The sequence below is a fragment of the Frieseomelitta varia genome, unplaced genomic scaffold, assembly GCF_011392965.1.
Source record: "Frieseomelitta varia isolate USP_RPSP 00005682 unplaced genomic scaffold, Fvar_1.2 scaffold_520, whole genome shotgun sequence".
Classification (NCBI taxonomy): Eukaryota; Metazoa; Arthropoda; class Insecta; order Hymenoptera; family Apidae; genus Frieseomelitta; species Frieseomelitta varia.
In genome coordinates, this window is record NW_025110280.1 from 262730 (window position 1) to 285785 (window position 23056).

At 34.0% G+C, this 23056-nt stretch overlaps 2 protein-coding genes across 4 annotated transcripts; both read left to right on the top strand.

Moving 5' to 3' along the window:
• Nucleotides 1-415: 415 nt before the first annotated feature.
• On the top strand, nt 416-10604 carry LOC122533342 (AP-1 complex subunit sigma-2). 3 transcript variants are annotated; one of them, XM_043662964.1, is made up of 6 exons: nt 416-552; nt 659-837; nt 961-1069; nt 1332-1469; nt 6106-6201; nt 6347-10604. In XM_043662964.1, the coding sequence occupies exons 1-5, from the start codon at nt 550-552 to the stop codon at nt 6199-6201; spliced, it is 525 nt and encodes a 174-aa protein (XP_043518899.1). In that variant the 5' UTR covers nt 416-549; the 3' UTR covers nt 6347-10604. The 3 variants fall into 3 exon arrangements, with proteins under 3 accessions (XP_043518899.1, XP_043518901.1, XP_043518900.1); XM_043662966.1 differs by lacking the exon at nt 6106-6201 and having other exon boundaries at nt 424-552; XM_043662965.1 differs by lacking the exons at nt 6106-6201; nt 6347-10604 and adding an exon at nt 5049-5782 and having other exon boundaries at nt 426-552.
• A 1836-nt stretch (nt 10605-12440) lies between these two features.
• Nucleotides 12441-22981, top strand: LOC122533344 (diacylglycerol kinase theta-like). Its single transcript, XM_043662967.1, has 3 exons — nt 12441-13863; nt 21689-21768; nt 22829-22981. The coding sequence occupies exons 1-3, from the start codon at nt 13728-13730 to the stop codon at nt 22964-22966; spliced, it is 354 nt and encodes a 117-aa protein (XP_043518902.1). The 5' UTR covers nt 12441-13727; the 3' UTR covers nt 22967-22981.
• Nucleotides 22982-23056: the final 75 nt, after the last annotated feature.

Consider the following 23056-nt stretch of genomic DNA (forward strand, 5'->3'; position numbering starts at 1 on the left):
AGAAATTATGATATTTAAATGTAAATATAATGCATTTTAATATAATATATATTTTATAAAGTATATATTAAATATAATAAATTATATTAAAAATTTGTACATTAGATATTTATTTAATCAACGTATTATTATAAGTCTTGTGTAAATAAAATATACTATTAACTAATATTCACTGTGTAATTGTTACAATATTAAAATTATTCTAATTACTTCATTGATAATATATTACTACACATATATTACAAAAGTAACATATAGTACAAAAGTACATATACAGTATACATATTACTTTTTGCTCTATTTATATGATATGATTTTAATTTATACGTCAATTGCCAAATAAAAGTTTTGCATATAATGTGTTTTCTTAATAAATTCAAATTGCATATGACGTATTTCCTTTGTTAACATAAGCGCCATCTATCAAAAACTTGTGATCAAACGTACATGAACTATACATACCAAAATTAGAATAGACTTTTTTGTATTGTGATTTATCGAAAAGTGCTGTGAATACATTTGTAGTTATTGAAAAGAACATATTTAAAGATGGTAAATAGTTACTATTTTTATCTTTATACTAACGAAAGTGAATAATGTTTGTTGATGGCATTTTGAATAATATTGAAATTACACAAAAAATGCTTGAATCTTTCAGATGCAATTCATGTTACTATTCAGTCGTCAAGGAAAATTACGTTTACAAAAATGGTATGTGGCTCATCCTGATAAATTGAAGAAAAAAATTACACGAGAATTAATTACTACAATATTAGCACGAAAGCCAAAAATGTCCAGTTTCTTAGAATGGAAAGACGTTAAGGTTGTCTATAAAAGGTATATGACAATTACATGTAATTGAAGCATAACAAACTTTTGTTAAAGTTAATAAAAATTTTATTTTGTCCGTAACAAATTGAACGAACAAATTATTCTACAGTGTATTATGTTGTTTCATAGATACGCCAGTTTATATTTTTGTTGTGCAATAGAACAAAACGATAATGAATTATTAACATTGGAAATTATACATCGTTATGTTGAACTGTTAGATAAATACTTCGGAAGTGTAAGTATGAACTTAATTATTTATTCATAATAAAAATATTATTTATTCATAATAAAATGAAGTTAAATTAAATTTTTGAATTTATTCAAAATTCATTTTTGTACTTTTCTATATTTATTAACAATATAGTCTATAAGATTATTAGCACAGAAGCATTGTATTTTAGTATGAGAATTTGTATATAAAGTGACATTTTTACTTTACTTTATTTTATGCAATAACAAAGATTAAAGTTTTAATGTTATTTCAAATATGTTACTAGGTTTGTGAGTTAGATATAATTTTCAACTTTGAGAAAGCATATTTCATCTTAGACGAATTATTGGTTGGTGGAGAAATTCAAGAGACTAGCAAAAAAAATGTTTTAAAAGCCATTGCAGCTCAGGATTTACTACAGGAGGTTAGTTATGGGGATGTACCCATTGAGTTGTGACTTGTCCTTTTTAACGATATTATAATTTTTCTCTGTTACTTTCTAGTAATATTATAGAGTTGTTTTAATATATATATGTTGTCATCTTTTTGACCTTTGTTTATAAGAAGGTTAATAATATTTTTACAAGCTTTGTTATATTTTTATAATTTCCATTATTATATTGGTATTTGGAAATTCATTTAAAACAACTCTTCTAATATATTTAACCATCAATAGTTGGTGTGTAACATTCTTACGAAAATAATCAAATTTCATATTGATTAAGAGGTATATACAAAATATTAAAACCTCTTGACTGATATAAATGTGGAGCATGTTTGTAGCCTGTTTATTCTGAGTAAAATAATGTGGTGATATTTAAGTTTAATTGTTAGTATTATATTATTACACATATGTGTACAGTTCCTTTTTTTTAATGTAAAAATTAGTAATAATTACATATTAATACTTACATATATACAATTCGCATTTACTTTTAAATGCTCATAGAGTAGTTTACAATAACATTTAATAAAGTATTACTTAATATACCACAAGTATTAAATACTTAATAATACTTAATAAATTCGAAACAATAATGTATATATTAGAAAAACATGAGTCTTATTACTATATTATATAATATTCTTTTACGTGAAAGCAATTACCACATTATTTTACTGTCTGGAAAACTGGGTTATCATGATATTTTAATGTTTATTAACAGTGTAATATCTAAATTGCATGATGGAATGTAATTCTTTTTATTTCAAATATCCATGTGTTGTTCTTTATTTGATTTGATATATTTCCATATGTTTCATGTGCTATATATATTATATATTTTTCTAATCTGCAAATAGTTCTGTTCTTTTATGTAGTTTATTACAAAGTACTTAAAGTTTTTATTAATATTTAATGTATGTTGTATGTAATTATTGTTATATGTTTGGTTTGAAAATCTGTATTATAAATTCTATTAATATGTATATGCAGTCATGAAGAATATTCTTTATTGTTATGAATCATAAATGTGATTCATATCTTTTCAATATGTGTCATAAAATAATCGTAGTTATATATATATAATAATCAGGAAAACATAAAAAAATGTCTGCTCATTTTTTTTCAGTAATATTAAGTAAAACATTACGCATAAATGAATATAGATATATTTTGTATTTAAAACTGTTATAACTTTTTATTTTTTTATAGCTAATGCTATGTGCATAGTATGCTTATACGCTTATCCTCTCTTTAATATAAGTGGGCTTACACATGTTATGAATTCTTATTCATAATGTATCCAACAGCATATCTATAGTGATAAAATGAAATGTATAAAGAATTATTGCCATATTTTAATATCAAACATTGTGTTCATTATTGTGACATATTCCACAAAATTAGTAGTAATATGATATTGTTTCTGGTTCAAATGTTCCTTTATAATACTGAAGTAAATCAATAGAACTACATAAGAAAAAATAGTTAGTATTTTGTATAAGAATGAATGTCATTTTGCAAATGTTATATTAATTATGAAATATTTTTCAATTATATAATAATATAATTAACTTAAAGTATTATTAAAATAAAGTATTATTAATAAGGCATAATATTATTATAATAAAAATTATCTTTTCATTTTGATGTTTTAAAAATTTATTAGATATTTAGAGAAAAATACTTAGCTTGCTCCTATAGATCAGCAATATTTTATGAAAAATTAATTTATATTTTAGTTATATATTTCATATTTGACATTTCATAAATGTAGAAATATAATTATTTCTTTAAACATAAAAAATTTAGAATGAAAATTTTCCATAGTAACTTTTTTTTGCAGAAATTAAATAAGTGAATAAATGGCTTCATCTAAAATTTGGTTTATATATACAATAAGTTTTTTTTAAACAGGAATCCTGTAAAGTATCTTAATATTAAGATAATGTGTCAAATTTTTAGAATATCTTTTAAGATACTGCCAATTAAGATGTTAAATGTCAAAACAAAAAAAAATTAACATTTTTAAACCAATAGCTCCAGTAATTTGTATTTTATGAAATTTTGAAGATTACTTTCATATATTTATACAAACTATTTCCATCCTTACAATCATTGTTTCTAGTCTACAGTAAGTTTTGCAAGAAATGTAATATAATTTATAATAAAAATTACATGTCTCCATTTTAAAATGTTATAAAAAGCTGTAAAAAATAATTAAAAAATGTTTTTAATTTTATATCTAACTTATATTATTTTATTTGTTTAAAATAATCTTTCAAATACTTGCATAAGTACTAGTATTGTATTATTTATATTTTGGTTCTATGCATGAATTGAATAACATAACATAATGATAACGAAATAAATATTAAATAATATTAAGTTTTTTTTTTATTTTGATAAAAGTAGCATAATTTAATCATTTTCTTTTTATAAAAATTGTTTTTAAAAGATATGATGCTATAGAAATGCTGTTGTCCATAAGTAATTATTGAAATGTATGTATTTCTAAATTGTAATAAATATTAATTATGGTCAATTATGTTCAATTTTATGTTGTAATGATATTGATTGTGATAGATATGATACCTTAAATGGTATTCATGATAAGTTCCTACAATGCGAAAGTATGCTTGTATGTTTATTATTTCTTTAGAGTTTCGTTTTATAGATTTGTAATATTTATTTATCTTATTTTAATAAGTTAATAAGTTATTATACTGTAAGAACAACAAAAAATTAATGGATTTATTCATTCGTAGATATATATAAGGTAATTTTTCTTAATTATATTTTGTTCAAATATCAAACAGTTTAATGTTAGTGATAGATTCTTTAACTACAGTTTACAATGTGTCGTAACTATTTCTACACATATAAAGGATATGTTATGTTATGTTTGTATATTGTTATAATATGTATTTAATTTGGAATACCACTCTGATTATTACACAAAATAAATATTATATTTTGTGATTTATTAGCAGAAATTTTTATGGTAATATTATCAAATTTTTTATTTATTAGCTCAATTGTATTATGAAACTTTTCGGATTGGAAGATTGTGTTTAAATTTTTAATTAGAATTTCTGCATTAATACCATCAAATATAGTAATAAAAAATCAGTAACTTTAATAAACTTGTACTTAATGAGAAAAATTTTATATTTTCATTATACTATAAAAAGACATTTTCAATACTGAATTGAATAAAAAAACAAAAGACATTTAATATAAAAATTGCAGTAAACCATAATAAATCAACATTGTATTATTAATTTTATCGATTTCATTTCATTTAAGTATTAAACAAAACCAGATAATAAAGTTTTAATTCGTCTTTTTGTTTTCAGAAAATTTTATAATATATATCGCTTTTTATAATATATAATATATAAAATAAATTTAATTTTATGTCATATTATTCTTATTATAATATATTTTTGTAACATAAATTTTATTAATAAGATTCAGCTCAAGATTATTGTTCCATTACTAAGGACATATCTAGAAATACACTAAAGATTAGTTAGAATATTTGTTTGTTTGTGGAAGGATGAAGCTGTGGAAGGTGCCCTGCGGGAGATAGGGCTTTTGTAGGTGCTGCGTTCTTGCATGCCCTCCATGGCCAATCTGTCAGCCCACGTGAATCAAGATCCGGAGCAGACTCATCCGCTGCATGATGTCATCATACATCTCTACTTTTTCTATAGTTATTGAGCATCAATTTTTTGCGTACCATTTACAACCCTTACAAATTTAGTATTTGAACATTAGTATATTTTTTTATAGGCGAGTAGTATAACACAGATAGATTTAATAGTACATTCATGTAGTTTATGTGTATTATATATACATGATAGAGATATACATATATCATATATATACACATTATAGAAATTCTTACTAATTACGAGATTGCTTCATTTTATCATTGAGCAGATAATAGGAGTTAATATAGTAAGTCTCGTACTATGGCAATAAAATTATGCACATTTAGAAAACCATTATTTCTGTATGTGTAAACACAAAAGAAAGAAATGTTTAGGTATAATGTTTACATAATTTTTTAACTGCATAAGAAGTTTTTCTCTAAAATGTATAGTATATTATATTTATCTACTTGAAAATATTTATTTTAGTATTTAATTAGAGATGAATGTTTGAAAGTATCACTTTTATATGTGTACATGTGTATATACATAAACAAGTGTCAATTTTTAATATTATAATAACTTTAACACAGTATATAATAATACCCATAATAAATGTATACAAAGCAATTTTTACACAATTGTATACAAAATTATATACTACCTTTTCCATGTAATTAACCCATTATGTATTTATTGTTAACCCATTATGTATTTACCCTTACAGGTTTTAATAGTATATATCTTTCATTATTCGTGTATAAAATAAAAATATCATTAGAATTTTTATTTATTCACTCTTTGTTAAAAAGGTCTTTTGTTAAACTTTATCAAACTTACAATATATACACTTGACTATAAATACAAACATTCTGTATGCAGCATGCAATGCAGACATTTCTTTGATTGGTACTTAAGCATTTTAAACGAAGCAATAAATGAACATGTGCTTTGTGCAGCTTTGTGTATCCATACAAGTATATACTCAGTTATATGAAAAGGGTTCAGTTCACCATTTGAAGCTGCATCAAGGAGATTACTTAATTACAAACTAGGTACGTGTTTGTTTATATATTTTCATTACTGTATATTTGCATTATATGATAATGTGCAGCATCAAAGAAATTGATCCCTCTTCATATCTTTAGATATGCTTTTTATATGAATCTTTAATTTAATAATACTATTCATATGTTTCAGGAGGAGACACCACAAGGTTTCTTTGAGGACCATGGTCTGGGATAATACTTTCTAAACAATATATCCAGCTTAATGTAAGTGGTGTATTCTTACAACACTGCTTCAACATTCCAGAATTTTATTTACAATGAAATTGTTTATCAATTAGATTTAAGAGTACTGTGGGGTTATTAATAAATTGAAATTAAGCTTTTTGTTGTAAACTAAAGCATAATTATACCGAAAACGTAATTACTGTTTGAAAATTCAGTGAAATGTAGTCAGTATTCTATACATGTTGAAAACCAGACAAATTGTTTCTCTTTATTAAAATACTAGCAGTACTATACTACTTATTATACAGATATATGTATGTACTTGTTTTTCCTGATTGACATATTATTTAACTCTTTATGTTTTTTTTTTTTTTTTGTGAAGGGTATATATTTTTTTCTTTTATTTTTAATATTCCATATAAAGGGAATTAAAAATTTATTTTTTAATACATGAGATTAATATTTTATATTTTTTTATTTTGATTAATATTTCAGTAAAAATATATACCATTTTTTCGTATATACTATTCGTATATACGAATTTTTTTCGTTTAGGACCAGTTTCATTTATAATTAACGGGGAAAACATAATTTAATCCAAATTATATTTGACTTATAAACAGAACTTGTTACATAAATAATTTCTTCTTATAATCAACACATAAAGGGTTAAATAATTAGTGAATATTCAATAATATTGTCGTTATACATGTATTAATATATCGTTCGCGAGGTGCTTATAAAAATTCTTTGCATTTATTTTTTTGAATTGAGGTACATATAAGCATTTAAAAATGTCGTGCTTTATCAGTCTTTAACTGATAGTGACATTGTTATGTTTGTCGCATAAATAATAGTCAATATGTTTGACTATTATTTTTAAGCATACCGCTCAACAGCAACTCCATCGTTCAAGTAAAAAAGTTAAAGTTAAAGATTTTCATAAAAAAAGTATATAATGAGAATATCATCAGAAGTCATTTTATATGAATATTTCAAATATCTGATATTTCAGAAAATATTTCATTACATCAAAAGTGCATTGCTTTTAAAAGAAAAAAAACTTCTTCTAAAAAATTTATAGTTATATATTTAAAAATAATTATTTTTCTCTTAAATAAAAGTCACGCAGAATTTGAACACATTGAATATAGATAGAAGAAAATCAATAGAAATTCTGTTATCGTTAAAATATGACGAGATAATTACATACGCATGTTGTCAATTTTTCATTAATCGTTATCGCTAAATGAAGAAATTTTGCTTGTTATAATTAATCGTTGAATATTCGATTTTGCTACTTATAATTGTATAAGAATTACACAGTATATCCAGATTAATTATATATATTCGTTTGTTATTTAAGTTAACGGCAACGGTAAAAGTTTCAGCTGTTCACATTTTTTATTTATTTACTGAAAATTATACATGAAGAACATTACAAGTATTTAGTTAGTACTTACATCTAAAGTTTTACCTGCAGAATAAATCTAACGAAGAGACTGTTCCTTCACTTCGTTACTTCTATTGCTTGGATAGGAATTTTTAATAAATTCAAAAGAATATTTATAAAAGTTTAGAGAATAACTTGAAGAAACTGTAAATTGAAATTAAAGAAAATAGATATAAGGACAGTTTCGAAATTTCTGCCAATGATTGTAAAAGCTATAGAAAAAAAAATTCCATGATTACAAAATGATCATTTTTTTCAAATTTTACGAATTTAACTTGGATATGCTATAAAACTTCCTAAAATTTTGTTGAATTGATTAACTATAAGCGAAAAAACGGAGAAATACAATTTTTCCAAACGATTGCGCAAATTTATCATTTGCTTTGTACAGGATGACTTATTTTAATGTTTAAATGAAATTATTGCAAAAAGTGCGCCATGTTGATAGGGATAAAATGGATTTTTAGGATTGTATATCGTATAAAGTAAAATTTCACGCGTTAATCTTATGGCACAAATTTGTTAAGTAAAACTGAAATAAAAATTTTCTGAAGGAAAATTGTCATCTCTCTCTGGACTAAGCATTTGAAAAAGATAGAAAGGTGTGTACATTATTACGAATCCAATATCATTTCAAAATTTGGAAATGAAACGCGTTTTATTAATTATTTACTCAGTCAGAGATTATTCAAACAGAATTGTATACTTTTCATTCATCGATCGTTGAATTTCATCTCATTTAATTTGTCTCTATTAAAATTACGCCACTGTATATTTATGATAAATTTCTTCTATAAACTTTTTTTACATTACGAAAAGAAATGAAAGAAAATAATCTTTAAAAATTCACCGAATTCAGCTCTGCGTACTTTTTCAGACAAACCTGTAAATTAAAATCAGTCATCCTGCAGACTAGTTGACTGACAAAGATATCTATTTCAGCGAAGTGTCATCTTGTAATATTTTTCGGTGCATTTGACGATAGAAAAGTATTCATGTTCCTGTTTAATCATCACTATCGTGTTAACGAAATGGTTTTACGCGTAGTTTTATCGCTGATTCTCGTTCTGGCATGGTACACCATGACGAATAAAAGTGTCGACACAGACTAGCTTATTTTTTTAAAATGTTTGAAAAAAAATTCTTTGTCCTAATTTGAAAAAAACGATTCTTTGTCCTAACGTTTTTAAAACATAAGACATTTTTAACAGTTACACAAAGCTATATTTTAATTAACAGAATTGCAAAAAGTACAGGAGTTGGAGAGATCTCTCTGATATCGATTTGTGTGTTTTCATCCATTAAGGACGAGAGAAGACATAGCTTTAGACTCGACTCTTCTTTCGATTTTGCAGTAATTAAAATATTTTAGATTTGAAAATTACTTTAAAGAAAAAAAGGAGACCGAGCGTAAATTTTACGAACTTATACAGGATTTTACAAAAAAAGAAAAAAGCCTAGCCTGTGTGAATATCTTTGTTCGTTACTGTACGTTTCAAATGAAAGAGCGAGAAAGACGTTTAAACGGAAGCGAAAATCCCGAGACACGCAAGTTTTTATTGTTACTAGAAATCATAGTTTATCAATTTTGAAAATGTCCACCAGTTGAAAAAACGATCACGAGCACTTTGAGAATTTGCATAAAGACAATAAGTTTAAGCACTGTTTGTTGAATTGTTCGTTTATGGTATTGATGTAAGCTAATAAAGAAGAGAGAGAGAGAGAGAGAGAGAGAGCACATATCTAAAAACTATATACTTGCAATTTATCTGTTTTCTATAGTTTATCTTACAATTAGACATAGATAAGTCGAAACGTATTGCGGTGCACATGTCTATGAATCACATCGTTTTTAAACTGGTTTATTTCAATCTTCTCTTCTTTTCTGTCCACGTTTTGCGAATTTCTAGCATTTTTTGTCAGAAAATGAATGATATTTTTTCTTGACATTGATTAAGTTTTTTTTTTTTACTTGAATGTTAATTGTCAGATTTGAGGAATGAAAGATTTATGAGAACGTTCGGTTTCATTTAACGTAGCTGGGCAATATGGGTATATGATGTTTATTGATTGTGCGGAAGAGAAATAGATGAAAAAAACGCGATGAAAATATTGATTTCGATTTGGCTGAGAAATAGAATTAATTTTAAGACGGAAAATATATTCTCTAGACGGGTTCTATTGATTTCCCTCGCGTGGGAATAATAATATTAATCTCAGACGAATGGACATATTGCCTAGAAATTTCATTTCCATGTTTATTTTATTTTACATTACGTGCATATAATTCCACCAAACAGAATGTAGCATAGTTGTTAAGTAACACGAGAGAAATGGCTATGTTTAGGTAAAGTACTTCGACTATTTTTTGTGTTTTTAAGTATTTAATAAACGATGGCGCGTGTAAATCGATATGATTGCATTGTCATCCACATCGTTATGAGTATTTTTATTATATACGTATATGTATTATTATAAAACAATGTTCGTGAAATTCTTTGTCGATTTAATGTGGTTACACGTACGCAGCGCAGCAGCAGAGAAACTTCTCTTCGATAGTAATAACAGTTGTATTTCGTATAACGAGAAATCAAAATTAGGGATTAAGTGCAGAATTATTAGAATTCGTGGTACACCACAGGATTAAAATACCATTAAGCAAAATTCTCAGAACAATGTTAAACTGTATGAACATATGTATTTACGATAAGTATAAAGACGATGCTTTGTGCTCCGTCCATAATAATAAAGTATGTGATGTAAAAATATTCACTTTCCATCCCGATAGCTTCTCCTAACCATATGAAATAATATAAATCCCCAGGACATTTGTAAGTATTCTTCGAAATTATTAATATTGTTTTATTGATTTATAAAATCGTTTCGACAATTCCATCGTTCGAGAGAGAATTGCATTTCTATGAAACGAATTTTATCAATCTACTTTATGAAAAAGAAGTCTCTCGTCTCTGTAATAACATTTTTCGAAGTTTCTGTTTAACAGCATAATATCCATCCCACGTGTGCGGATGATTAATCTGGATTCGACTGTCCTGTTTATTTAATTTTCTAAACTAAAGTTGCTGCATGAACGCGCTGTGCGAAGCCGCCGTGTATGAAGGGAACGAGCACAACGTGAACAAGCGAATGCGTTTCCTCAGCCAGTTCCGGCATTGAAAAATCCCATACACGCCGCGGCTGTCGAGATTTTCATCATCGATGTTCGCGGTGTGCATTGTCGGCCACGTATTTCAAGGATTCACGCAACAGCGAGTCGATGATAGGTGACAATAATGTCGCAAATAACAATGTTGCATTATTCAGAAGATGCGGGATAGAAAACGTTAATTTTAATCGTAAACGAGTTGACAAGAAACGGAGAATACCTGTGTATCGCGTGTGTCTCCTCTATTTTGAAATATCCTTAGTAAGTGGTATGAAATCAAAAATTTTGGTACACGTTATCAATTGCCACGAATACAGTGATTGCTGCTTAACAGATTTGAAGTCTTTAAAGTTTCAAAAAATTTTTGAAGAATATTTCAAAGAAGACTCGGAAGAATTTTTCGACACTTTCATCTTTTAAAACTTTACGTTCGTTCTTTGGCACGAACCGGAGGCTGAAAAAAATTATTCGAATCGAAGTTTTCAAAGAGGATACAGAAAGACTTTCTCTAAAGAAATTTGAGGCCGTCGAAAATATTCGCAGCGAAATTTGTTCACGCAAGGTATTAATTAAATGTTAACTCGATTAATTTTCAAATTGAAATATTATCTCGATTTATTCTGCCAATTGGTACTTATTTTGGACCTTGTATAGGATTATCCCCTTTTGGGTTCTACGAATTTCGACTATACATACGCACATCTACGTCCAATCAAATCAATATTGGGACAAAATCAGTGAAACATGCTACGAGGTATATATACATTTACTTTTGCCAATCATATTGATTTCTGCTTCGTGTTTTGCTAACTCGACAGATTTTTATACGAATCGATAATTAATCGTGCAATCTCTAAAGTTCAGAACAGCAAAGGTCACTTTACAATTACAGTAGTCATTTTTATTTTTAATAAAAAATTGTAGACTATTTTCCATACAGGATGAAACGTAACAGTCAGAGTCAAGCTTGAAACTTACTCGGATACATTTATCTATTCACATTTCAGAAATTATTCTATTCCCATCAATTGCCATTCTGTTACCTTCTCGGCGAAAAGTCCAAATCACAGCATTAATCGTGTATACTCTCATCAGAATTGAAAACTCTAGCTGAAGAAAGTCCTGCTACAGAGAACAGAAGATCACCCGAATCTCCTTTTACGAGTCAACGTTGATGCAAAAAAAAGAAAAAAGAAATGAACAAGGTTCCTAAAAGAAATTACCATCCATCCATCCGTAGACTCTCCAGCTTATCCGTCCCTCCTCCCTAAAGTTTCTTACGAACATTTGCAGAGAGGCCGCGAGAGCAGTACGAGGAAGAAAAACAAAACGGAAGAAGAGGAGCTGCGTGCCTGGAGCGATTCGTAGGACGGAATGGCCGATGCACGCATGAAACGTAATCGCGTTGCGCGAGAGGAAGGCTGCAGAGCCGCGTCGGCGCGCGAGCAGAGCAGCGTCGACGGCTGAACGTCGGTTTGACGTCGTCGAGGCGAGTCGAGGCGGCCTCGAAAACCCGTGCTAACTGGCTGCCTGTTAACTGTCTGTGGTACGTTCTAACCGACCGTTGTTCCGCTGCCACGGCCCGATCGAAGCCGTTCCTCGGTTCTGCTTTTGTTCGCGTGCATCGTCGAGAGAGTCGATATCTCGGCCAATGGCGTGTTGGACGACGAGAACGGAAACGGAGGAAGCGTAGCTGCTCCTCCGGGCTCCGTGTCTATCGGGAAGAAGGTACAAGTGGGGTGGAGCGGCGCCATCCCGACGTTGCTTACGGACCCGATAACGCCGGACCATCGTTACCCAGTGCCCTAGTCTTCTCCCGATAGGTCGCGCCGAGCATCGTCGAAAATGTGACTCGAATTTTGCCGACTCGTACTCGTGGGGACTCGTCATGAAGCCAGTTAGGACGTTGAGGATCGCATCGTCGTTCACGAGAAGGGGTCGTTTGTGTTGACTTGATGTGAGACGAGATACTTGGTCGCGTCGAAAAATCTTGGAAGAAAAGGAAGGAAGAAGAGGAAAGGAAGGACGGTGGTGTGTGGTTTATCGAGAAGAGGATAAAAATCTGTTGATAAGAAAAGAAAAGAAAAAAAAAAATAAAAAAAAAAAGAAACATAAAGTGAAGTAGGAGGAACGAAAAAAGGAAAAACGGGAAAAAAGGGTACCCCGATAAAAGGGGGCTCCCCGACGGAGGGCCCCAGCTGGCCTGTGCATGATTCCGTCACTGGACGGCGGTGGTGACGAAGGGGCTGATGTCAGTGCGACCACTCGGCGCCCGCTCGGTGGCTCGGATGCGCGAACGCGACACCCGCATCGTCGTCGTACCGCGAGTGAAGCTCCCGGCGGAGGCGGAGGCGGTAGCAGTAGCAGCGACCGATGACGGTGATGGTCAGCCGCGAAACAGTGGTGACTGCTGACTGTCGGTGTACAATCAAACGCAATCTCGGTGTCGCGTACGGTGCCGTGCCGGTCAGTCGGTCGGTCCTGGGGGCGCAGCTTGGAGAATAATGCGCGTTAGGCACGTTACGCGACGACGAGGACGACGGTACGTCACGAGGGACCCGAGCAGCCAGCAGCGGGTGCAGCTGCAGCAACGCAATTATGTACGCGTACGGTTTCGAGATCACATAGTGGCTGCCGTGTAATTATGTTGTCATCGACGCGCGGCGCGCCCTGTGTAGCTTCACGGTGAAAATCTGGCGTGAGCGGTGCCGCGGCGGAACGGGGAACATGGCGTCGGTCTCGGCTGAGACTCCAGCCAGCCACGGGCACAGCTTCAGCAAGAAGACGTTTCACAAGCCGACGTACTGCCATAGCTGCACCGACATGCTGTGGGGCCTCATACAGCAGGGGTACATCTGCGAAGGTGAGCTCGAGACCCATCCCTCGCTCTCCCTCGTCCTTGTTTATCGCTCCTTTATCTTTCCTCTCGTACGTAATACGCGGATAATACAGGCGAAATTCTGTAGAATTAAACGAGAGAGAGAGAGAGAGAGAGAGAGAGAGAGAGAGAAATCATCTTTCAAACGGGTCTACTGTTGTTCTCGGTTCGCCCGAATTGGCTTAGACTCGCGCATCGATCTACGAATTTCGAATCGAGCATCTTACAAGTGCTTGAATCTTGTGCGTCGAGCTCTCGAGCTCGAGGTCTCGAGCAGTAGGTCAAACGGGAAGTAGTGATTTTTTGGGGAAGTTTAAAGAGGATACTGTCGGACTGTAGGGATAGGTTTCATTTTCAAAATTAAGTTTGCGAGTCTCGGTACGCGAGAATGCGGGGCACGTTTTTTTTTTCTTCTTCTTTTTTTTTCAAGGCAGAATGACCGATCGATATCGAGCACGTTCGGTAACGAGAGATCGAATACGCGTCGTGTTGCCGCCGCAGAGTACGCTCGTCCCGCCTTTTCACGGGCTCCGAAACCTTGGTCGGCGTGCAAAGTTGAAGCTGGCTGACCTCCAAGAATGATGAATGGCAAGTGCCCATTCAGCGTGTGTACAGAGGGTGGCACGTTTGTGCAGAGAAGCACCTTTTTTCGAATCGAACATTTTCTCGTTCTCTCCTTGTTTGATCGATCTTCCGATCTTTAATCAAACTTCCAAGATCTCCAAGAGATTCAACCAAAAAGTTACATTTATTTTAAATCAGTCCTCGCTGCAACGTTGTTTCAACGTTGCAAGCGCGTAACATCTCTCCTTCTTTCCACACGAAACACGAGAGATCATCCCCGACGATGACCGTGATTAGGCGAAAATATCGAGTTCGATCGAAATACCGTCAACTCCGTGATCTTGGGAAATGTTCAACCCGTGGCCTAGTTTCCTAGTGACATTCAGCTCCTCTGATAACTATCGAGCATCCAGATCCGCGACGGGTTGGAGCCATGCAACCGATCTCAACCCTGCCCCTCCTCCTCCTCCGTCCCCCCTGCGAATTGTCCCGAATGATCACCCCCTCGTCCGAGCATCCACCTCCGCGTGAGAATTCCCTGTAAGAGAATCCATAATTGCTTCCTCGTGCACGTAGACATTCTCCGCTGGCGCAACCCACCATCTTTGGTAGTCCGATAACGAGGCGCCACATTTCCCACCCCGTCGCGATTTGCGCACACTCCTGTTTACCCCTTGCAGCACGGGGCCGAGCGAAGAAGCGTACACGTATTCTCCACAACCTAGACCTAGCCTAGATCTCCTCGATCCTTTATCCCGCATACTCGAATCGCTTCGAATTCAACGAGTTCGAGCAATCGAGCCAGGAGTCAACTTTCTTTCTGTTTTTTCGGGGGATGATCGATGAAAATTGCCGCGGAGAACTCTCGGTCGGCCGAGAGGGACGATCGAGCTGGAACGAAGCGAGGCGAGGGCGCGCGCATCGAGCCTTTTCATAAGCATTGATCGTGGGGGATGGTGTGGGATAGCTGATAGACTCTGGAGAGAGAGAGAGAGAGAGAGAGAGAGAGAGAGAGAGAGAGAGCAGGAGGAAGGAATAGACGAGAGGGTTAGCCGAGAGGGGCGCGGGGACGTGCACGAGAGAAAGAGCTCGTTCAGGCCCGTAAAGGGTAAGCATCCGCGGACACTTTGTATCGTTTAATCGAACTCGATTCACGAGTCCTGGGGAGTCTGCTGCGTCCACGGTTTTTATATTTTCGTCGTACGAAGGCACGATATGAAATGGACTGTAGCAGTTTGTAAATGCTCCGAGTAGAATTCAGGTTGAATTTAGGGGGATTTTACAGGAACGTATACAGGTTGTTTGTTTCTCGGAGGTTAGTTAAGAACATTGTGAATTAAGGTAGTTTGATAATATCAAACATCTCTGTCCCTCTCTGTTGCAATTCCATTAATTCATCTTCAGTTCAAACACGAATGAACGATCAAACTCGCTTGGGATAATGATCAATCGAGCATCACAAAATATCTCACCGTATCGACAAATTGAATCTCGACATTTTCATAACAGCGTGTACGATTTTGAAACGAACTGAAATTTATTTAGAAGCGAAAAGAAAATTATTCGCTTAGGCGGTTTATGTAAGTGAAGAAAGTTTCGATCGGGAATGAACGTGTCAAAAAGCTGTACGAGCATTCTCGAAGCACCGAACACTTTACACTCACAGTCATCATTCATCCTGAGGAACGTGTACAAACGCGAGGCATTTTAACGTATCAACAAAGAGAATGAGTACAACAAAGTGAAGCAAATCGTGGAGCAGAGAGCGGAGAGCAATGTGGTCGATTTTACCGCGGCAATTAGAGACAGAGCCAGTGAACGTGTGATCCAAGTTGGGATCAGGAATCAATGAGGAACGCCCGCTTTTAAACTGGACACAGCGCGGACTGTGCTGTGCGATTAGGGGAACCGTCGATCCGGAATATCTGGAACACGCGCAAGCATATCGACGTGTTTCTCTTCGATACGTTGCAACGCCAACGCCATCGAGCTTTCTTGCTTCCTAGAATACACGTCGGGACATCAAACGTGGCTTCGTTCCACGGAAAAAAAAAAAGAAGACCGAAAACTAGTTCGTCGCGTAACACGATTTTCGTATTATATTCCTGAACAGAACTGAACTGAAACCGATTTAACAACAATTTAATTCGTTTTAACGATTAACGTCTTTCTCGACGATCGCTTTCAGAAATTCTGTTTCGCTTGGAACGTTCGAGCTCAATCCCGACAGAGGAAACAAAGAATCGAAGAGTCCACGTTGCAACTGGCAAACGTCAGATTTTTTTCAAACGGTAGGGGAAAGTTAGAAATTCGTTTAAAATTTGAAATGCTCAAACTCGATATACAAATCACATAAACAAATGCTGTGTCGTGTTTGTTAGCTGATTGCAAAAATACATCAGTTTTTTATCTTCAAGTGGAACGTATCCGAGAAAGTTTGATTTCCCTCAAAGACTGTTTCGATCGACGTTCCAACTCTTTTGATCGAATTACGCTAGATAAGGATAGAATGTTCGAACGTGCTCGAATGTCGACTAAAATTACAACAAAGGAAATTCGACGAAATTACAACAATTAGGAGAGTCGAATTAGAAGAACCTGGTAATTTCGTAATTTTGAAGATATCGATAGAATTACCGGTCACGAGCGTGTTAAGATTCCTCGAGAGAAACGGTCGATACGCGATGATCGGCATACTTTGACTCCGATATCTTAATTTTAGCTTTCGCGGGATTTTCAGGCGCGATCGATCGACGATTCCACGGATCTCGATAGATCCTCGGGGTCGTTGTTTAGAAACGCGGCGCGATCTGGCTTTCCTCGTTTCAGTGAGAAAACACCGGTGATTAATCGATCGCATAGACTTTGGCATTGATTCTGTATGATTTACTATTGATCGAATCGCTTGGATTCAGAATATTTATGCCTGAAGAATAATTCACTTGATTGGTAATTATTGAATCGAGTTTTACAATTTCGTAAGTTCCAATCGAATAGAATAATCAGGTGATTTAAAAAATGTTGGATAACATGGTAATTCATTTCTACACTTTGTATATTACTTAGGTTATATATTACTTTTGTTATATGTAACCTAAGTAATATATAAAGTAATATATAAACTTTAAGTTATATTATAATATATAAAGTAATATATAAACTTTAGGTTATATTATAATATATAGTTTATAATATATAAGTTATATTATAATATACAAAGTAATATATAAACTTTAGGTTATATTATATATAACTTAAATAACATATAAACTTTAGGTATACTTAAGTGTACTTTATATATTGAGAGGTTGGCATGAGCGCGTATGTGTGTGTGTGTGTATGGAGAAGAATAAGGTTGGTCGACTATCGAGCTTTATGTGGTGAAGAAAGTTAAGTGTATGTTCAGAACTGATCGTTAAAAAAGTATTTAAATTATTTTCTTCATTTCTCTATAGTATGCCAAAGATTTTTTTTCGTTACTTGTACAAACTTAATAAAAGACTTATACAATTATACGTTTCAAGTTGCTGTCTGTGTGTTACTAATAAAAGCCAAAAGATTCAGCATGAAGAAATAAAAATAAAAAAAATACAGAAGCATTTCAAAGACAGGGAACAGAAAATCGTCTCGTCCGCTGAATGTCGTTACGTGTTTCTTCGGTTATATTTGATCAGGTCGGACGTTGCGCGCGTTTCTTGCACCTTTGAATTTCCCACAAGTGCGCAAACGTCCGCAGCCTAGTAATTAGATAGCGTATTTTAACTTATAGATTTTTCTTTAAATAGACGGAATTAAAATGGCGGCGAACCGAAGGCGAGCGTTCGCCGGGATGAATTTTCGTTATTTTCGAACCGAGAGGAAGAGAGAGAGAGGCTCTCGGTTCGAAAAATTTATTTCTCATCTCGGCCGATCTCTCTCTCGGAGAACGAAATGCCGGATCGGTTTTCGAGAATTTCGGGGCAATGTCGTTCAACTTATTAATAGTCGTTCACCTCGCGTTCACGGTAAAGGAGAAATTTATGAAGAGAGGAAGAAACTTGGAGAAAAAAAGAAAATGGAGGAAAAAAAAAAGAACCGTGGAATAACAGAAGCCGTGTCTTCAAGGCTGGCTATATTTTTAGCAAACCGGAAATACATAGCGTATATATACGCCATCGGGAGCCTCTCGTGTACGCGTTACACCTCGTTATGCCGCTTTACCTGTTCCACGGGATGGCCAGCGAACGGGATCGAACCGTGCTGTGGCAACGTTTATTTAAAAACGCCCATGGGATTTCATCTTCAAGGAGCTTTCGCTCGTGCCGCCACGCACGCGTGTCTACGTCAGGCGCGTTAGAGTTTTCGAGGCGATAATGTTCTTCGCATTAAGAGATGACCACTTAAAAATAACTCGAATTCACGTCACAGCGCGAGGCACCGAAAGGGAAGACTTCGCTTCTTTCTTTCTTTTTTTTTCTTCTTCTTCTTTCTCCTTTTTCACGAGAATTGCGTGTAATTATTACACTAATAATAGATTCAACGATCTCTCGACATGTTGGCAGTTTACGTTGACGAAGGTGTACGTTAGGCCGCCTTTAGAATGGATTTCAGAGAAAGAAAAAGAAAAAGGAGAAATGAGAGGAGGGCAGATTTGTTTAGCGACGCGGAGAAACACGTTTGGGTTGAAAAACGATCAGGGAAACGGGGAACAATTCGTTTGTACGAGAGAGTTGCGTATTACGTCACAGTGTGTAATAACGCTAATACCAATCACGTTGTACTTGTCTCTTTGAGTAATCATTTTATAACGAGCGGAGCAAAAAGTTCGCGCTTGCTCGTCGTTCGACCAAGTCTCGCGCGTTTGAACACACTTCCTGAATGCGTTTGAAAGCTCGTTATTGTCGAGAGGAGGCAGCAAATAGATCGTAAACCTCGCAACCGAGTGGAAACATTAAGAACCTCGATGCAGAAAGTTGCGAAATTGACGCTAGACACGCTGCTGTTGAAAAGTTGACTGTTGAAAACTTGAACGGGGGATAAAAGTTGAATGAAAACGTTGACTTTGGAGTATAAGAGTTGCAGTTGGTATCCGAAAGTAATTAATAAATGCGCGACTAATATTATAGAATATTAAATTCTTTCTCAATATTAAATTCTTATTAATAGATACATCGCAATCACTTCTTTGCAATCGATATCGATTTTACCGATAAATAAAATAAGATCTGTCCTCTGCTTCTTAATTTTTTCTCGTAACTGATAATACGCTCTCACGCGTTGAACACGTATGTACATGTAGTATTTGCCTTAGCGTAAAACGTGAAACGTTCTCCTACACGTCCGGCCAATTTGCAAACTTGAGCGATAACGTAGCCACGCTATTTCGCCAAAGCAACGTGTCCTTATTATAAAATTACATTTCCCCCCGATCAGCTTCGTGTAATAGTACGTTTAATGGAATATCGATGCGGTTCGATACGTGTTCTAAAAGGTTTTGCAACTCATATCTGCTATTAATATTAGTGGAAACCAAAGGGTTCGTAAATAACATGTTAAGAGTCAATAAATCGATACTCGTGTCAGAAATAACGGTAAAGTAAAACCAACTTGGTGAATTTAATAACGTCGCGGTTCTTATCGGCGAAAATTTTGAATATACGTTCGATAAGGATCGCCAAAAAAATTTGCGCCTGCATTCTAAATGAAGGAAAAGAGAGAGAGAGAGAAAAATAGGAAAATGAAAAAAGGAAAGAGAATTAAATCATAATTGTCGTCACAGCATACGAAGAATTTGTTAATTGATACACATTCAGATCGACTGCTCTGTTATTTTCTATGTTTAACGCTTTTATTTCTTCTGCGTTCTTTTTCGTTTTATTTATGAAATATCATCGACGCGGCTTCAAATTGACATCGCTATTTTCTACGAGATGTTTCTACTTCTACAATTTTGCTTCCACGCGGTGGCCTGCTAATTTTGTTCATCGACGTTTAACTGCCTAATATATATTACGCGTTTAATCCGGTTGGGGTTTAAAAGTGTTACAGAATTTCACGCTCTGATTCAAGGGTTCGGGAACGAGTGAAACTGACTTTTTCATCTTTTTCTTCGTTCACGATGCTGTTGAATCAACGAATGCCATTCTCTTTTGTTACATCTTTGTTACACACTCGATGGAACAAAGAAATATTTCGATATCGCCGGTAAAGTACAATGTAAATTAATTCCACCACGATAAGCGAAAATCGAGTACTGTCAATATTACTCTTGTAATATTTGAACATTTGTCTTTGCGAAATTATGTAATGGATATCAATCTCATGTGGGCGACGAGCCAGATTTGCGTTTCACCAATAGGTCAGATTCGTTTTGTCCAAATTTTGCTAGTCGTTATTTCGCTCTAAGTTTAAACGACTGTCGTACTTCATAATTCTGGATCTAATTATAAACGACTCTCGTTTATTGTATATATATATATATAATTTCACGAGACTTTGGTCGAAAATTTGAAACTCAAGCTCTCGATATTTGTCAATGGATGTCAATAATGTAGAAAACAAAAAGAAAAATTTCTTTTTCCCCATTGCTTTTGGATAGATGATATTTGAAATGACGAAAGAAATGATAAGTGACTCTTTGTGCTTTTATATAACAACCTAGAAATATCCTATTTCCAATGGTACGCAATAAAACTATATTTGAAACAATGGGCATACATTGAAGCTGGAATTGAATGGTATTTTGTTCAAAATGTATCAAGGCATTGGCAGTCGCCCAATGATTTAAATCCTAGTAAACTATAATTATTTGTTTTACATTAGCCATTGTAAATTGATGACGCTTGTTTCGTCTGTCTTTCGTGTCGTGTGTATTATTAGCCACCCCGAAATATCACGAAAATGTCACAGTCCTATTTTAATATCTAATCCTATTTTGGTATAGTTACTGTCATCCGGCAATTTTTATAAATAGCTTCCAACGACGCGTCGAATAATTCTCTCTGAATTTGAATCTCTCCAAAAACATGAATGAACTACACGAAATTCGATGTCGCACATCAAGAATAGATACAAAAAGATGTTTTTGTCAGATCCATCTTTATCGTCCGACACAATTTCTTCCCTCAGGGGTGGAAAGTGTGTCCGTTGTGCCGCCTTTCTCTTTGTTTTACATAAATGAAAAAGAGAGGTGCCAATTCCCATCTTGCCCCGGGATTATATCAAATTACACGGCGGAGATCTCCATTTCATCTGCTTCTTGTTACAGTTTGCAACTTCGTGGTGCACGACCGCTGTCTCAAGGCCGTCGTCTCTCCCTGCTCCAGCATCGCGGCAAGTCTCATTAAGGTAAGAATACCCTCCGTTTCTGTTTTTGCCCCCTTTTGTGCGACCGGAGATGAGCGAATTCTTCCACCGCGACCTATATTTGCGGCGCTGCTGAGAATACTCGGTTGCATAGTGTCATGGCTGCGTCGAAAGTTCCGTTCGCGGAACGGAGGTGAACTTATCGAGCCTTCCATTCACAGCAGCGCCATCGTATTCGAAGATGTCACGGAACCACGACTAGATTTCTTTCTTCTATTCGCGAAAACTGGAAAAGCCAATTACGATAATGGCCCTTGATGAATACAACGAAGGCTCAAAGATGTATGAATAGTTTTTCTTTTAAAATAGAAGCTCGTAGATTCGAAGTTTCGTAAAAACAAAGATCAGAGGGTAATAATATTTCACTAGTCACATTAAGGAGCAATATTTGTAATATTTTAACGTTTTTTTTTTTTTTTTTAGAATTCTAAACTGACAGCAGTGATTCTTCACGCAAAGTTTTGAAATTTAGTTGTAAATCAATATGAAAAGTTGTCGTTTTATTTGACTTTGGAATTAAACATGTTCGTTCGAGTTTAATTATAACTTTGATTTCTATGAAACTTCGTTATCTTATCGGCTAATGTTTTTTTTTTCTTCGCCTGCAATTACAATTGTAATTCGTAAAATCGTCAGATGACACATTGAAGTCAAAGAGATCGATAGAAATGTACGTACTTGTATTTTGCTCGATCAAAATTTTAAAACTGTCTCCGCTAAAAAAAAAAAAGGAAAAAAACTGAAAACTAGCTTCTCCCCTTGTGCTCTTCATTTCGAACAAACTTTTGATCTTTCAACTGGCCACGCTTTTGTTTTCTTTACTCTCTCCTTCTGTAAAATGATCGTGAATAAAAATGAGAGGAAAAAGGTCGTCCAGCGTTAAATGGTCAATTATTTTTACGATGGTTGTTTTTGAACGAAGCGAAAGTTAGAAGGGAAAGGGCAGAAAGTGCAGCTTCGAGGGTAAATATACCAGCGAGATGCGTTTTCCGATGGCTGAGAAACGAGAAACGAGAATTTCGTTTTTTTTGATTTGTTGCAGAACCCGGTTGCACACTGCTGGTCCGACCAGGTACATCATAGACGAAAATTCTGCAACGTCTGTCGTAAACGGCTCGATGATAATCTATCCATACACTGCGAAAGTAAGTCCCGCCTACGTTTGTTAATTCGTCAATAATTTCCTAGACGTGTCCAACGTGAAAAAAATTCACCCAACTTCTGCCTGAACGCTCGATGAAACGCAGAGTTTTCTTTCTTTTTTTTTTTT

Coding starts and splice junctions, on each gene's coding strand:
- LOC122533342 (XM_043662964.1), top strand. Junction 838..960: donor GTTAAGGTTGTCTATAAAAG/GTATATGACAAT, acceptor GTTGTTTCATAG/ATACGCCAGTTTATATTTTT. Junction 1,470..6,105: donor CTCAGGATTTACTACAGGAG/GTTAGTTATGGG, acceptor TGCTTTGTGCAG/CTTTGTGTATCCATACAAGT.
- LOC122533344 (XM_043662967.1), top strand. CDS start 13,728: ATGGCGTCGGTCTCGGCTGAGACTCCAGCCAGCCACGGGCACAGCTTC. Junction 13,864..21,688: donor GCAGGGGTACATCTGCGAAG/GTGAGCTCGAGA, acceptor TTCTTGTTACAG/TTTGCAACTTCGTGGTGCAC. Junction 21,769..22,828: donor TCGCGGCAAGTCTCATTAAG/GTAAGAATACCC, acceptor GATTTGTTGCAG/AACCCGGTTGCACACTGCTG.